Genomic DNA, 16,252 nt, shown 5'->3' on the forward strand with positions numbered 1-16,252 from the left:
TGGACACCGGTGGGGGTGGGAGGATAAACTTGCAGGGCTACAACAGAAGAATGGGACTGACTAGATTGCACTACTGAGCTGACATTTTCTTGATGGGCCAATGGCCTCTTTCCATGCTGTAATGACTATGACTCTTGAACCAAATTTTCACAACAGCCTTACGTTCAATTGGTGTTAACTGATAGTAATTTGCCTTAGAATCAAAATTAGATATTCATGAAGCAGTAGTATGATACCAAACCAAGAGTTTAGCTCAGTGGTAGTGTCTAAATGGTAGAACACAATCTAGGATGTCACTTCAGCACCAATGGAGCACTCCATTTGTGTCACTTGAATGAGACACAAAAGTGTGAGCACAACAGCTATACAAAATATCCCATTGCACGAATCTCATGCCAGTTCTGGTAGCACTCATGCTGGTGTCAGAAGGCTGTGGTTTCAGGTCCCATTTCAGAAGCATACCAAATTTAGCCTGACACTCCAGTAGAGGGGGAAACAGTCAGAGGTGCCTTCTTTCAGACAAGACTGAGACCCTGTCCGTCACTTCAGGTGGACTTAAATGACGTCACAGACCTATTTTAAGACTAGGTGTGTTCTCCTGGTGTACTGGCCAATAGCTACTTCTCAACAATGTCAATAAAGCAGATCATGTGGTTATTACCATATTGTTGCTGTGGGATCTTGCTTTACATAACTTTGCTGCCATGTTTCCTACATAGTAAGAGTTTTAATAACACCAGGTTAAAGTCCAACAGGTTTATTTGGTAGCAAATCTTACTGTGTTCACCCCAGTCCAACGCCGGCATCTCCACATCATGTTTCCTATATCAGTGAAGATGCTTCAAACGTACTTCATTCGCTGTAAAGGGTGTCTTTAGATTGAAAAATGCAGTGTAAATCTAATTCAAAAAGCAATGTCTCGCTAATCTTTATGCCTCAATCACAAGAAAATCAGATTAACTATACACTTAGCTCATTGTTGTTGTTAAGAGTTTGCTGGTTGAAAATTGGCCACGTTTACCTTCCTAAATGACTGGCTGTGGGAGTGTTTTCTATATGTCTTATGGGTGTGAAGAGCTTTATCTGATAACATTATCAATTTGCAATAAAATGTAAGAGAATTTCTGTGCCGATAAGCCGTGTGCGAGGAGTTTGCACATCCTCCCCATGTCTGCATGGGTTTCCTCCCACAGTCCAAAGATGTGCGGGATAGGTTGATTGGCCATGCTAAATTGCCCCTTAGTGTTAGGGGGATTAGGAGGGTAAATATATGGGGCTACTGGGACAAGACCCTGGGTGGGATTGTCGTCGGTGCAGGCTTGATGGGCCAAATGGCCTCCTCCTGCGCTGTAGGGATTCTATGATTTCTATCATTGCATATTTTCTACCTCTGACTTTAATGTGTGCGACTGTCACTGCGAGATACTTAAAAAAGAGACACTCATCTTCTTTGATAAAGCATGTATTGAAAATAATCAAATATAAACACATTGTATAAGAATACTTACAAAGTATTTAGTACAAAAGTTTATTTGTCAAATACTTGTCACTCTTCAAGTTTTGTTTAAACCATAAAATAAATAAATTCTCACAAAACAAGATTGCACATAAATTTTGACCAGCCTCAAGAACTGATGCACTGGCATGCATAAATTTTAGTGTTCCAACTTTTCCACTGCAGTAGATTTTGTCTTCAAGTATGTTAATACATAAAACAAAGAGTCTCTGCAGCAGCAAGTCCACCACACTGAACATAAGAAAGGGTATTATGCAACCCTTCCTGGAATCTTCACCTGGCAAGCAGTCACTTTGGACTCTCTACCATGGCAATAACACTTTTTCTTTGAAACCTGCTGCTTTTGAACCTGTAATAAAAAAATCTCAACAGAAGTTTAACAAAGGGAGGGGGAAAGAAAAGGGAAAACAAAAAATTGAAACTGCCTTATTCACGTGCATAGAACTGCACTAATTTTAGCCAACTTTACATGCATCAGTTTGCATAAAGACTAAAGACACACGACATTTAAAAAATAAAAAGCATTCATCATTCTGAGGTACCATACTTACGGACGTGATGTTACGAGAATCTGACAGGGCCCAGAGGCCAAGTAGGAGGAGTTCATTGATCGTGTTTTGGGCCACTGGTTCGTAGGCTCCGAGATATTTTGACCACGTAGTGAAGAAAGCGGTATGGGGGCATGTGCATCTCCACTGATTACTGCCTGCATTTGCAGACATCAGCTACAGACCCAGCCAAGTCTTGAACGTAGGGGGGTGAGGATAGATTTTTTACGCTCTGTAATCACTGCCCTCTGTTCTGGGAAGGGCTTAAATTTAAGAGCTCATCTAAGCTGACGCCAATCTCCTGGCACCTGGTAACTAGTTTTCTGAGATTATCAGTTTTACCTCCTTCTGAAGCTTCAAACAAGAGTTGCTGAAAGAGATAGGGGAAGCATTTAGGTAAGACCTAGCCACCGATTCAATATTACCTTGTCACTGGAAATGGTTGCTTTTAAAACAATGATCTGCATTATCTCTTTTGCAAGTTAGAACTCAAAATACTGCTTCTCAAATACCTAAAAATCATTGCTGTATAAAAATCTAAAATATGAAAAGTCAAAATCAAAGGAAAACGTAATGGGAAACTTTACATCTTTCCAGAGCGTTGCACAAAGGGGTAACTTCTGAAGAGCTCGTTGGTAAAGCTGGCGAACCTGAAAAATAGCAAATAGCAAGTGGGAGCACTTATGTGTGGACCACAAATTCATGGGAAACAAGAGTACAGAACTGCTACAACAGCTGCAATTATTAATGTAGAGGCGATTGATGGAGACAGTGCACTTTCAGTAAGTCAGACAGCAAAGCTTTGAAAACCAGAAGAACAACTAAAAGTATACAGTACTGCATCCAAAGGCAGAGGAGCATGGGAAGCAGGCAGAAAATTGGAGTTGAAACCCAAGATCAGCAATGACTGTACTAAACAGCAGACCAGGTTGAAAAGGCTGTATGGTGCACCTTTGCTCCTATCTAGTGTTCTTGCAGCAAAGAGCTAGAGTTGGTAACATTACCATCATCTGACCAAAATCATGCTAAACAGATTTGAAAATCAAAATCTTTTTTTTTGTAAACAGGTTGCCAGATGGAATTGACCAGACTGTAATCTGTTAAAGAAAAGCAGATTTACTATAATCTGATGAAGCTCAGTGGAACTAAACGCAAAATGGATTTTTTGCCAATTTCCTCAAAAAGCGGAGCGTTAGAATATGTTCCTGCGTAGGAGCATAAAATGTGGAACACATGCACTTACCTCATTTTGGTGGTCCTTCAACATGCTTTCAACGGCTATGGCTCTGATGCAAAGAGAAACAAAGAAAAGGTTAGTAACATTTTAAGGCTTTTGGCTGTTATATTAAAAGTCAGAAAGCATCAAAATATATTAATAGACACAGTGCAAGAGAGTACACTAAGATTCACAGTAACAGCTAGTGTTGTAACAGCATTGAGGGAGCTTTAGACTTGGGCCATGCTGCACCTGACCTGGGGATATATTTCCACCAGGTACAATCGCTCCATTGCCCAGCTAATAACACTCACACTAAACAAAAGTTGACTTTCAAGTGTTCAACTGAACTCTGGGTGACCCAAAGCCAAACTTCAGACTTAAATGGCTTCACAATTGAGGTAGGTCTTGCAGCAAGTAAACGTCAAATACTTTACCATGACTTTTTAAGCAACTATCTCAATTCAAATCCAGAAAAAATAGACTAATGCAAACCAAAATAGATTTCAGCAGCTGTTAAAAATCATTCTACGAATTAGTAATAAAATAGTAAGAATAAAAACACTATTACATTTTCCAAATTGGCAAACAGATTGGCAGAGAATGTGTAAACATATTCAACTGTAGTTTGAGGTGCTGGATATTACCCTCCTTCCACTCCTGCTCCAATATTCTGCAGCAAGAAATAAAAACAAGCAAACTGAAACCAACACGTTCATTATGAATCACTTAGTCATTTTCAGCAAACAGCACATCAACACAAAAGACAACCAACTTGCAACACAAGACTTTTGCATCGGAGGAATTCAAATTATTTCCAATGTTACCTTAGTGCTAGACCAACATTAGTTGGCATGAAGGTAGGGAATCTCTCCAAGGCTCTGCAGTGCTGCGATTGAGGGAGGCAACTTAGATAAAAGGAAACCACCTACAAAATAGTTAAGTTCAGTTAATCTTCAAATTAAATAATTCTTCCAAAGAAATTACCATGTCAAAACCGCTTAAAACCTTTAACCGCATAATTAACTAAGCCAAAGGATAAGTATATGGTAATTACTTCAAAAACCCTACTTTTAGCAAGACTCACATTTGGCCCCAATGAAAAGCATCCTGAGCACAGCCTTATCAAGCCCGAGTGAATCTGAAAATAAGTATGCTAATGGAAATCACTGGCAAAAAGATATTGGTGTCTTTACCAAAAGGCTTGCCATGGGTGACAACACCAGTTCCCAAACACAGAAAATGGAACAGGTGCGTGTTGTGAAGATGTGGACCCCATATCATATGTGGACCCCTCCATACGGTGTGTTGAATTTCACCAGTGCTGCCCTTTAGATGAGAGATATTAAATTGAAATCCCATCTGATGGATGTTAAAAATCTGAAAATGTGTGGACGTCTCAAATTTCAGTGTTATTCAAAAAGGGTAGGGAGTTCTCTCCATCTCTTGATCAACATGCTTCCTCATCCAAAATCGGGGGAAAAAATGTAGTTGCTGTTTGCAGGAGCTATTTAATGTGCAAAATGACGACAACATTCACCCACGTAAGATTACTGCCCAATGCAATTTTCCCCATACCAGGCTTTTTCGAGGTGCAAACATTGTGATAATATATAAAACTAGCTGTGCTCTTTTGATTCTGAAGATACTGATCTAGTGAGAGGTTGCAGTTACGAATGTAGCTACCTGAATCCTTGCTGATGCTTCACCGCAAGTCATATTTTGTGTTAGCCTTAAACAGAGTTTGGCTGACTACTCCAGGAAATACTCAATAAATTAAGCTAAGGTTGCCTTTACTGTTCATGTTGATCTGTGTTACATAGTTTTGGCACAAGAGGAGAGGAGAGTGATGCACATCGTCTAGTCAGTACAGACATTTGTGTGCCAGATCATAGAATCCCAACAATGCAGGAGGCGGCCATTTGGTCCATCGAGCCTGCACCGACAGCAATTCCACCCAAGTCCCCATAACCCATATATTTGCCCTGCTAGCCCGCCTGACACGAAGGGCAATTTAGCATGGCCAATCAACCTAATTTGTGCATCTTTGGACTGTGGGAGGAAACCGGAGCACCCGGAGCGAACTCACGCAGTGAGACAGGAAGAACATGCAAACTACACGCAGACAGTGACCCAAGGCCGGAGTTGAACCCGGGTGCCTGGCGCTGTGAGGCAGCAATGCTAACCACTATGCCACCGCACCATCTGTGGAATGCTTGCCATTTCTTAAAACCAACATAAAGATGCAGGCAGTTTGGAGCAGGTAACTAGAGACATCTTTATGAAGGATGCAATAGTGGAGTTTCCATTTGGCTCAGTTGATAGCATTCCTGTAAGAGTCAGGAGGACTTGAGCATAAAATCTATAGCCACGCCACTGCAGCAATATATTAAATGTCCCCCTTTTCACCAACTTTCTTCCCTCCAGAATTAAATCTTTACTGATTTGTTTCTAAAGTAAGTCACCACCCGTGACATATGCAAGTGGCCATTCTTCATGCGAGTCCAGATAGCAAGTGACATAACCAATTTTGGGAGCATCATAGCTAAGCTTAAGCCTACCCCAACCATATACAACTGTCAAGATAGTTGGATAACAATTAACAGCACAAACCCAAATTTCCCCCTCCCCTACCACCACGCGGACTACAATCAGCCAATTCATAATAAGTAGGGAAATAAAGCCTACAACAATCCCATGGCTCTATCTAACACAGCTTTAACCAACAGGAAAACAAAAAGAAAATCAACTTAACAAAATAGAACTTGTGCTTAGACAGGGAGGCCTACACATAGCTTTCCTATGCAACTATAGCTATTGGAAACTAGAAACAAAGTCAAAGTCTATTACCTGATTATGAAACTCATAGTTGCTCCAATAATTGGCAGAGCTGAATGGTATAGGCATTCTGGTGGGGACAGTAACTAAGCATCTATGCACCAGGTCCGTAAACAATTTAAAGTCTTTGATCTTGTTCTTGGTTCCAACAAGTTGGCTACTGGTAAAAACAAGATAACTGCAGAGAAAACACCCATTTTTTGTTATTGTGCTGAACAGAAAAGTTGATAATGAAGACATTAGTTCCAGAGATAAATCAGTTTCTATTAATCCGATTAAGATGAATTTTGTTTTTGCATGTTCTACTTACTCCATCCAGATTTGCTGCACTACATCATTCTGCATAACCGTACCCAGAGCTGCTTCAAATGTGTCCACAGCTTCTCTTGTGCTTGCATTAATGGACTGCCACAAGCTGTTATATTTATGAAGGAAAAACATGAAAAGAATGAAGGAGACTATTTAAGATTGGCATTAGCTGCTAATCGACAGGATTGCTCATTTAATGGTAATGTCTCTTGCTATATTTTTATTCAAGTTCAAAGTATAGGCGTCTATTTTTCTTCACATTTATGATTTTACATTTATTAGCTTAAATGGTTTTGAGCCTTGTCAAGGACAGGCATTACTATCAGGCATATATTTTGCTCAAGAACAACCCACTCAGTAGGGCTTCTTACCAAAAGATTAGCCACAGGTAGGGGATCTGTGTGTTCAGCAGTTCCCCATTCAACAGTTCCTTGCACGAAGATGCTCTGAAGTCATAAGGCATGGGGTAATTCAGGAGCTGACTGATGAAAGAACAAAAAACTTCAAACATGACACATTTTAAAAGCATCTCTTCCAACTATACAAGCACAACCAAAGTGCAAGAGCAGCAAAATGAAACTTGTGCAAAATAATTTCCAGATGTCTGTCTTATCCCAAGAAGTCTTCAAATCAATGATTTTTACTGTTAAACATACTCAGTAGCTGAATAACTGGAGCAATAAAATTCACTTTAGGTTCAATACTAAGAAAAATGCTTTGAATCACACCCAGTTCTCCAGGTCCTGAACAAAAACAGACAAAAATAATTGGGAAAAAATAGCATCAAACAGGTATCAAAGGTGTGTGCATCTCATACAGAATATCAGAAATGGTGCAGTAGAATATCACAACACCTCCCTCCCTAGTATCAAGGGAACTCTACTTTCCATAAGCATTCTCAGACTGTTTAACATGTCTAACTTTAGAAAATCAACTATGAATATCTTAAACATACAATTAATTTATAACTTTGTGCAGCATAAAAGTATGCCCGTTTAAAAACGGTGTGATTGCGTTTTCATACAATTTGTTTTTACAAAAAATTATTTCAAGTTTAGAAAAAATGGAAAATTACCAATGGACTTCCTATATTAAAAGGGTAAAGGTGCCTGTAATATTGAAGCATTCCTTGGTGGCACCTTGTCCTGACTTTTGACATTGTTAGCTTCAAAAAGGAACACAAATAATCTGGAGAGAAAATGTGCACTCAAGGCAACATGTACAAAAAACTCAGATACAAATAGGACAAGCTCTGGGACCCCTGTTTTGAAAACCTACATCTTAAAAAGTCTACAATGGAGTTAGATACAAAAACAGGATTTGAAAATGCACGAGAGTCACGCAACTAGAAAGATCTCAAACTACATTTAAAGGACAAAGATCCTTCATAGATCATAGAATCCCCATAGTGTAGGACGCGGCCATTTGGCCCATTGAGTCTGTACTGATTCTCCGAAAGAGCATCTTACCCAAGGGCATCCCCCGGCCTGTCCCTGTAACCCTACGCATTTACCATGGCTAATCCCCCAATCTACACTTCTTGAGACACTAAGGCGCAATTTAGCATGGACAATCCACCTAACCTGCACATCTTTGGACTGTGGGAGGAAACCAAAGCACCCAGGGGAAGCACTCTCAGACAAGGGGAGAACGTGCAAATTCAAACAAAGTCACCCAAGCTGGGAATCAAACGCAGGTCCCTGGTGCTGTGAGGCAGCAGTGCTAACCACTGTGCCACCATACATGACAATTCTGGATGGATAAATATAGATGAGTGAGGCTAACTGACAGGATACCCCCATGGGCCTGTAGCCATTATCTTGTTATTTGATGCCAAGGACTTTTGGGAGTAGAAATTTGAAATCTAAATTTAAGAATTAAAGATTAACAGCACAGGAAATAAAAACTTCCATTTTACTGTCAACAATGAAATAGAATCATAGAATCCCTACAATGCAGGAGGCCATTAGGCCTGATGAGCCTGCACCGACAATAATCCTACCCAGACCCTTTTTCCACAACCCCATGCATTTACCCTGCTAATGCCAGTATGAGGTAAAAGAACCACACAGGCATAAAATGAAGATCACATTGCATGAAAGATTGAAGTCAGTATTAGTTCTCCCAATTTGGATAACATTATGAAATTTGTACAAGGCATGAACGCATTCATCAACGAAGATGGAAAGGGTATCTGGTGGCATCAATAACAAATAATCTACTTCAACATGTGTGCATCAATAACATAGCAGTTTCCTTGAGCCTGGCTGTGGTCACTGAAAAAGTCATAGCCAACAGTTAATAGATCTGCTTCTCAATCCTGGAATAAACCACAGTGTGAAAGAGACTTTTGGAAGCAGAGGTCACACTTATGGAACCCTTTACTCCTTACTACCAGCAAATGTAGCTTATGCGAGCTAATTTCCCTAAATACAGAATGCAAGTTCAAGGCAAATAGTTTACCGAATTAGCAACTTACAAAGTTTGTTCTTAAAAGACAAGGCTTTTCTAGGCACTGGGACCTAACCTTACCGTAAAGTATTTGTAGGGTGGCATTTAGGGGCATCCCCTTCAAAGAAGGAGTCAATAAATTCTTGAAATAAAACAGGAATGATGTCTTGGTTTTTCTGCAAGGAATGAACAACAAAATGACTTTTTATGCTGAAGTTTGTATGCCATGTTTACTTCATTTACATGAAATAACTTCATAAGTTCAATACAAAATACAGCTAAAGACAATTGGTACTTGATTATTTATCTTCGCCAAACATCTTTCAATATTTAAGATGAGAAAAAGCCACCCAGCCCATTGAAACTAGCTCCTCCAACAGGACAGAAAAAGCGCCAATACTGGAAAAGATGAAATAAATTTAGAAAATGCAGAAAATATGCAGGTCAGTCAAGTATAAAGAGAAAAGGTAAGTTCATATATTTGGTGCATCATTAACATGTCATTTCTCCTTGCTGTGTTATTTCCAGTATTTATGTTTAGTTCTTGAGATGTAGGCAACACTGGCAAGGCAATATTCATCACTCAGAACTTTGAAGGTCAGCATAAGGCGAGGTTGGAGTCACATGTCGACCAGAGAAGTCAGGGATAACATGTTCCCTTCCCTGAAGGACATTAGTAAACCAAATAGATCTTAATGACAATCTGGCAGCTTTTGTGGTCTTTTCCCACAAGTCAGATTTGTTGAATTGAATCTCCAGGGTGCTAGTCCAGTAATCCAACAATTAGGCTACTATACCCTAAAAATCCTAATGAAATTTCAAAGTTTGTGTTTTATGGATTGTTCAACATTGGTAGTGCAAAAAAGGTGACGAAATAGCTTTTTAAACTGTAGGTTTGAAGATAGAGAATCAGATTTGCTCTATTAATGTTTTCTCAATTTTATTAACAAGTCAGGAGTTAGGTGGGACAGGCAGGAAAGGGGAGTTAAGAGCACAAATCAGCCAGGATCTTACTATATGGCCAAACAAGCTTGATGGGCCATAATGGCTTACGCCTGCTCCTATTTCTTATGATCCTGAATGCTTAATTTGTTTAGCAAATCATTGAGGAGGAGGGAAATACATAGGGAATGGAGAGGATAATACTTTTTTTCCCCCTTCCAAGGTGACTAGCAAAAAACTTGTGCATAAAAAAGTTCCCCAAAGTAAAACATTTGGTAAAAGACCAGATGCAGCCTGTGGAATCTGTCAATCTTGGAATGTATTCACTAACTGAGAGGAAAGGAATATCAAAAAATATAAATACACACCACTGAAATAAAGAACTTGAGTGCATAATAGAATAATTGAGCATTATGGGGACTCCTTCTAAATGCAAAAAGCCACACATTTGCAGCATCATCGATCTGCTTTCTCTCCAAATAGAGGTCAGCTAGAGCTTCAGTAAGTTGGTGTACAACCGGGCAGGACTGGAGCAGTGTCTTGCAAAGGTTTTCAGCAGCTTCCCACCTGAAAGATAGAAGTCCAGACATCTTACTAAAACATTAAAATCTGTTAACTAGTTCCAAAAAACCCAAAGATTCTCCAAATAAGTAGAAAAACTCTAAAATACCAAAGTTAAACATTACGACCACCAATCTGGGTTCTGAAACAATGCTCCATTAAAACTTCAATGCTATTTAAGAGGTTTAAGTAACCGTACCTTCCCATTAGCTTCTGTGCTAAAATCATATTTCTATAAACTGGGAGACAGATTGTAATCCTCTCCTTCATTGAAGAGCAGTTTTCTGAACATGCTTGGACAGCATCTGAACAAATTGAAAAACAAAATCATGAATTAACTGAAACTATGACTTACAATTTAACACAAGTGAAAGATATAAAACTCATCAACTTCACCTTCAAATAGTGCAAGTAATGTGTCAGGATGCGTCTTTATATCTTTTGATGTTTGCCAAGGGATGAGAAATGGTTCCTTCATCACAAGCTTGGATGGAATGGCTACTGCTGGATCGAAGAATTGGCAAGGGAGACTGTTGAATTCAATGAGGTGAATATAGGCTAACCAAGCCAGGCAGCAGTCATTTGTACTTAAATAGCCTGCCACACTTTTGTTACCATCTGAACTCTTCAAGGCATTCTGTAAAACAGAGATCAAAAATATGGATGCAACGTCCTAATTTATGCATTCAACTTGCATTAGCCATGACAAAACTCTGATGGAAAACTCAGGATGGGAAGCAAACCATTCTTACATCGGCATAACTCTCAAATAATTGTGACTATTGACAAAATTAACGTTCAAGACTAGAGTCAACTTGTCAAAGTATCTTGAATTTTAGTAAAATATGTAAACGGTATTCAAAATATTAATTTTGGAAGAGAAGTCATAATTGGGAAGGAACAGGCAGCAAGTTTGAACAGATTTAGACATCAGGCTAGAATGGGCAGTATCCAAATTTTCAGTCAATACTTGTAAAAGAGAAGGCATAATAATAATAATTTGACAGCATCTGCAAAATGTCCTTTTGAAGAAAAGCAATACTCTGATGCATTTCTGATGAGTTTTAATAATGACTGGCAATTTTGGGGAACAGTTAATCCTAAAATGATTCTGTTTTAATTTACTCCTAATACCAGGTTTCAGTTGCATTTCAAAACTTAATTCAGGATGCCTGTCTAGTTGCAAATGATAAAATGAGACACAAAAGGATCTCTCTCTCAGTACAACCGACTCTGTGCACATGCAGGAAGTGCTCCCGCTAGCATTGGGACACAAACAAATACAGCTTTATGGTTATATCTACTTAATTCCACAAGCATCTTGGCCTTGGCCCAGTCAGCACATACCTACGGACAACTCAAGCAACTGAACAGCAGTTGAGAAAAGGCTCATGGCCACATCTTCATCTTTCTTAGCTAGGGACAGCAGGACCAATTATAAAGTCAACACCATGCCGACAAGTACTAGTACAAGGAAAACATTCAGAAATGAGAAATGTAATAACAATGAATGGTCAGCATGGATTTCAGATGGTAAAATCTTGCTCAAATAACTTTGAATGTTTTGAGCTGGTAACAGAGTAGGTAATGGCAATACAGTAGATCTTCAGGCGGCTTCTGATTAAGTACCCCATAAATAGACCAGACTATTAAATAAATCTGGGACGAGCGGCAGAATAGATTGCTGGCTGGCTTCAAGCAGAGTGGGAATAAAGGGTAGTTAGCCTGAATGGCAGAAGGTGGCAAGTAGTGTTCCAAAAGTATTGGTGCTGGGACCACTGCCGTTTACAATTTACATTAATAATTTAGACTTTGGAATTGAAATCACAATTGCTAAATTTGCAACTGGCGTCAAATTTGTTGGGGTGGGTGAATTAGTTAGGACTTAGGACTGCAACAAATTACAGGACATTTGCAGAATGGGCAAATAATTGGTAAATGAAGTGCAACAGATAAATGTGAGTTCGTACCTTTTAGTAGGGAGATCAGTTATTATTTGAAAAGTGCAAGTTTGGTTAAGTTTAGGAACAAAAGGGATCCCGCAGTACAAATACACCAATCACTGAAAGTTCCATTACAGGTTAGCAAGGCCATAAAAAAGCAAATCAAGCACCAGGTTTTATTTTTGGAGGGAATAGATAGTAGATTTAGAGGAGAAAAGATGGGAGGAAGCTCAAATGGTTGGGCTTATTTCTGTGCTGTATGTCCCATGTAAACTGTGTAACTTTAAATAAAGGCATCATGCTCCTTACCATCTTATTAGTAAAATGCAAGAGTACCCAAGAATATAAAAGGGAACTAGGACCTTATGTAACTGAAGGTACTTCATACCCAATGCCCATTGAATTGCCACTTATGTACATGGGAGCCTTTTTAAATCCAGCAATATTTCATTGAAAGAACTGAAGTGGCCAATTAATCTATTTTTGGTGGCTTTGCTCAAGAAGAACGCTGGTCAGGACATTAGGACAATTCCCAATTCCTCTTCAAATAGCACCACAGATTCTTTAACATTCACATGAACAATCTGGAACAAGTGGCCAGTTTTCCACAAAGGATTTGGAAATGAATCACAGCTTTAAATTCATTTTTCTTTTTAAACAGTCATTTGTTGCTGCTGCTGAGACAAAGGTGATTTGTTAATGAGCCAGGCAGATGGCTAGACAGACCAGTTTGGGGAATATTACTGCTCACCAAGCACTTCTGACTAAACAAATATGAGTCAACTGACTCATCTAAGAGACTGTCAGGATTGGCTGCATTTATTTCAACAACAGCAAAGAATAGTTTCTCGAAGCCCACACTTTAAGGAAGACAGTTTTATTGAAGGGACTACAGAAGCGAGTCTCTGAATGAGGAAGTAATTGGAACAGCAGCCCTCTTACTTCCTGTAAACATGGAGAAAAGGACAAAGACACACTTAGAAAGTTCAGCAAGTTAGTCCAAATTGGTATTACAAAAAGTGGTTCACTTGAAACTAACCCAATTCACGTCAGGCCTCATCTTACCAAATTATTTTCAGTCCATTTGTCAAAATATTAGAGAGCACACAATGTTCAGTTTAGATCACCAGGGAGTTCCTACACTTCTCAGCCGTGCTATTAACAACTACCAGATAGTATGGGCAGTAAATTGAATATAAGACATTCTTACCAGGCTAACCAGCACTGCCAAACTAGAGAACAGTTAAGGCAAACTCAAAGTATGCCACACTATAATTCTACTCCGTTGGGTTGGACAAAGGTCAGCAGAGCCTAATTCTGTCCCAAAAAAAGGATCTCGGGATTTTGATTTTCAATTTTATCACCAATGAGGCAACACTCCAAAGAACACCTTTTGCAACTCCCTGGCCCATTAAATTCAAAGAGGCCAAATGGAAAACAAAACTAAGAAATAACTGGAAATTTGGACAATTTCAAACTTCAGGCCAGTTTATTGAATGAAAGAAACTCAGCAGCCTTTTTCAACAGGTTAATCAAAAAGGTATCTCTTACGTTCCAAAATTATAGAATGTTACAACATTGAGGCTGCCATTCAGTCCACCCTGTTTATGCTGGCTCTTTAGTAAAGCTAGGCAACCAGTCTCAGTCCCCTGCCCTCTTTCCATGGCTCAGCAGCTTTTATCCCTTCAAGTACTTATCCAGTTACTTGCATTTGAACATTATTATTGAATCTCCTTCCACCATGCTTTCAAACTGTGCACTTTCAATCACTACAAATTACTAGGTAAAAGAATTATACCTAAATTGCACCTGGTTCCTTTGCTAATCAACTTAAATCTATGGCTTCTGGTTAAAGGCCTTCCGGAATAGTTTCTAGTCATCATTTCGAACATCTCCATCAAACCTGCTTTGAGCCTTCTCTGGAGTAAAGAGAACAATCTCAGTTTCTCCAGTTAATTGAAGTTAGTCATCACAGGCACCGCTTGAGCATATCTCTTCCTCGTCTTCTCCCAAGGTCTTGACATCTTTCCTAAAGTGTGGTGCTCAGAATTGAACACAATATTCCAACTGAGGCCTAACCAGTCTTTTTCAAAACCTTAGCATAACCTCCTTGCTTTTGTACCCTGTGCCGCCAAAAACTAAGTCAAGGATCCCCAAGTGTCTTCTCAACTTGCCCTGCCAACTTCAGTGTACCAGAACATTTAATTTCAAAGTTATAAACAAATTCCAAAATACAAACCTGAAAAATAGCCAGTGCATTCTGCTGCCTTCCAGTAAAGAGACTTAGTTGCACCCAGAAAAGCAGGGATTGCAGTAGTTGAAAAGACAGAATTTCCGATTTTTCAGATTTTTCTATTCTTTCCATTAGGAATTGCACAATTCGGCCACATACGTAGTCTTTTCCATCGAAGGAGTTCTCCAGCATTAAGTACTGCAATTAAAAAAAACATGATTCTAAAGAAACATCTATTCTCTGAATTTCCGAAATGCTTCAGTCACTGAATTACTGCTGGAATCCAGCCAGTCTTTAGTAAGGAAACACTGCAGCTACATCACAGACAAACAGCAATAAAACAACCGACACATCAAAAATGATTTGACAGCTGAGTGTTAAAATTTTGGCTCGAACATTGGGGGAATCTTCCCTGCTCATCTTCTAAGTGCTAATGAGATCATTTACATATAATATAGAGAGACAGGTATTTAACTGAAAAATGGCACTTCCAACAACACAGGACTTGCACAACACTGTAGAATATGTGCTTATGTCTTGATGTGGAACTCGAAAAGTGTATTACTGTTAAACCAAGCTGACACTTGTAGGAAATGAGAAATTATGTTACACAGCAACCATAATAAATGAAGTTTGTATCTGGCACTTTTAATACGCAAACATTCAGGCAATTTTGAAATACTTACAGTCCACCAAACTACATTTGTAGAAGCATACTGCACAGCTGTCTCGCACATTTCTTGAACCTCTTCTTTTGTACCTCGTTTTGAAAACAAGTTGAGATAATGGCACCAAATTTCAGGATTTGCTCGGTTAATTTCAAGCGCTCGAGCTAAAGCATTCAAAGCAGCATCTAAACATTCTGTTGGAGTCCTAAAAGAAAGGAATTAAATTATTTGTAAAGCCGCTAAAAATGAGTTCCTCCAATACAAATTTTACCATCAAGGGTGAGAATGCAGGCACTGTCCCCATGATTATCACATGCGAACGCGATTCATTTATTAGAAAAGGAAAGATGCCAGGCAGCATAGGACACTTTTCTATGAGGAAAGGGCATGATTTTTTCCTCCTCTGGCTCGGATGGGGTAAGATGCAAAGAAAAATCTTTTTACACTGCACACCCCCACATCTAGGTGAAACTTTCTAAAACAAAATGCATTAGTGCCACCTACTGACAAAAAAAATGTCTAAATGACGATTTTAAAGAAGTCACAACAGTAAGTAATTTGGTGGCAGGTTCTGATGAATAGTAACGATCCAACGTTAAGTTAGGGAATTCAAAACAATTTTTCAGGGTTTTGATGGTGAACTGTTTACATTTGCCATCATTGCCCCCCTGAATCTGACCACTTCAGGATTCGGCACAAAAATGTGGAAACTCTGAAGCAGTGGAATGTCATTCACTGCTTCACCACAGACTCCGCACTTCCCTTTACAGCTCATATTGCTGGGATGTTAGTTTAAGCCTTGCTTAATGAAGTGTAACTGGAGTTTTAACAGCAATCTGAGTACTAACTATTGTTGAGTAACTGATTAGATCCTGAACGAAACAACTTCTAGGTGGGATGCCATTGGCATACAGCACGAAGAAAAGTGGCACAGAGAGGGTGCGACAGCGCAGTGGCACAGTGGTTAGCACTGTTGCCTCACAGCGCCAGGCATCCAGGTTCAATTCTGGCTTTGGGTGACTGTGCA

At 39.3% G+C, this 16,252-nt stretch overlaps 1 protein-coding gene across 2 annotated transcripts in view; it reads right to left on the reverse strand.

Annotated features, from left to right (window-relative positions):
* Positions 1 to 1,452: 1,452 nt before the first annotated feature.
* zfc3h1 (zinc finger C3H1-type containing) overlaps positions 1,453 to 16,252 on the reverse strand; it is a 65,129-nt gene continuing 50,329 nt past the window's right edge. Inside the window, exons 22-35 of one of the 2 annotated variants that reach the window (XR_013498723.1) lie at positions 15,244 to 15,430; positions 14,564 to 14,755; positions 10,778 to 11,018; positions 10,581 to 10,686; positions 10,189 to 10,387; positions 8,960 to 9,054; positions 6,799 to 6,905; positions 6,429 to 6,533; positions 6,131 to 6,296; positions 4,108 to 4,208; positions 3,852 to 3,953; positions 3,308 to 3,350; positions 2,652 to 2,714; positions 1,453 to 2,434 (exon numbers count right to left, since the gene is read on the reverse strand). Coding sequence is in view for 1 of the 2 variants with exons in the window: in XM_078219743.1 (XP_078075869.1) it covers positions 2,303 to 2,434; positions 2,652 to 2,714; positions 3,308 to 3,350; positions 3,852 to 3,953; positions 4,108 to 4,208; positions 6,131 to 6,296; positions 6,429 to 6,533; positions 6,799 to 6,909; positions 8,960 to 9,054; positions 10,189 to 10,387; positions 10,581 to 10,686; positions 10,778 to 11,018; positions 14,564 to 14,755; positions 15,244 to 15,430 (1,843 nt within the window). In the remaining variant the exon portion in view is untranslated. Of the gene's footprint in view, positions 2,435 to 2,651; positions 2,715 to 3,307; positions 3,351 to 3,851; positions 3,954 to 4,107; positions 4,209 to 6,130; positions 6,297 to 6,428; positions 6,534 to 6,798; positions 6,910 to 8,959; positions 9,055 to 10,188; positions 10,388 to 10,580; positions 10,687 to 10,777; positions 11,019 to 14,563; positions 14,756 to 15,243; positions 15,431 to 16,252 lie in introns of both variants that reach the window. The other variant, XM_078219743.1, reaches the window with a different exon arrangement.

Source organism: Mustelus asterias, chromosome 9 (assembly GCF_964213995.1).
Source record: "Mustelus asterias chromosome 9, sMusAst1.hap1.1, whole genome shotgun sequence".
Taxonomy (NCBI): Eukaryota; Metazoa; Chordata; class Chondrichthyes; order Carcharhiniformes; family Triakidae; genus Mustelus; species Mustelus asterias.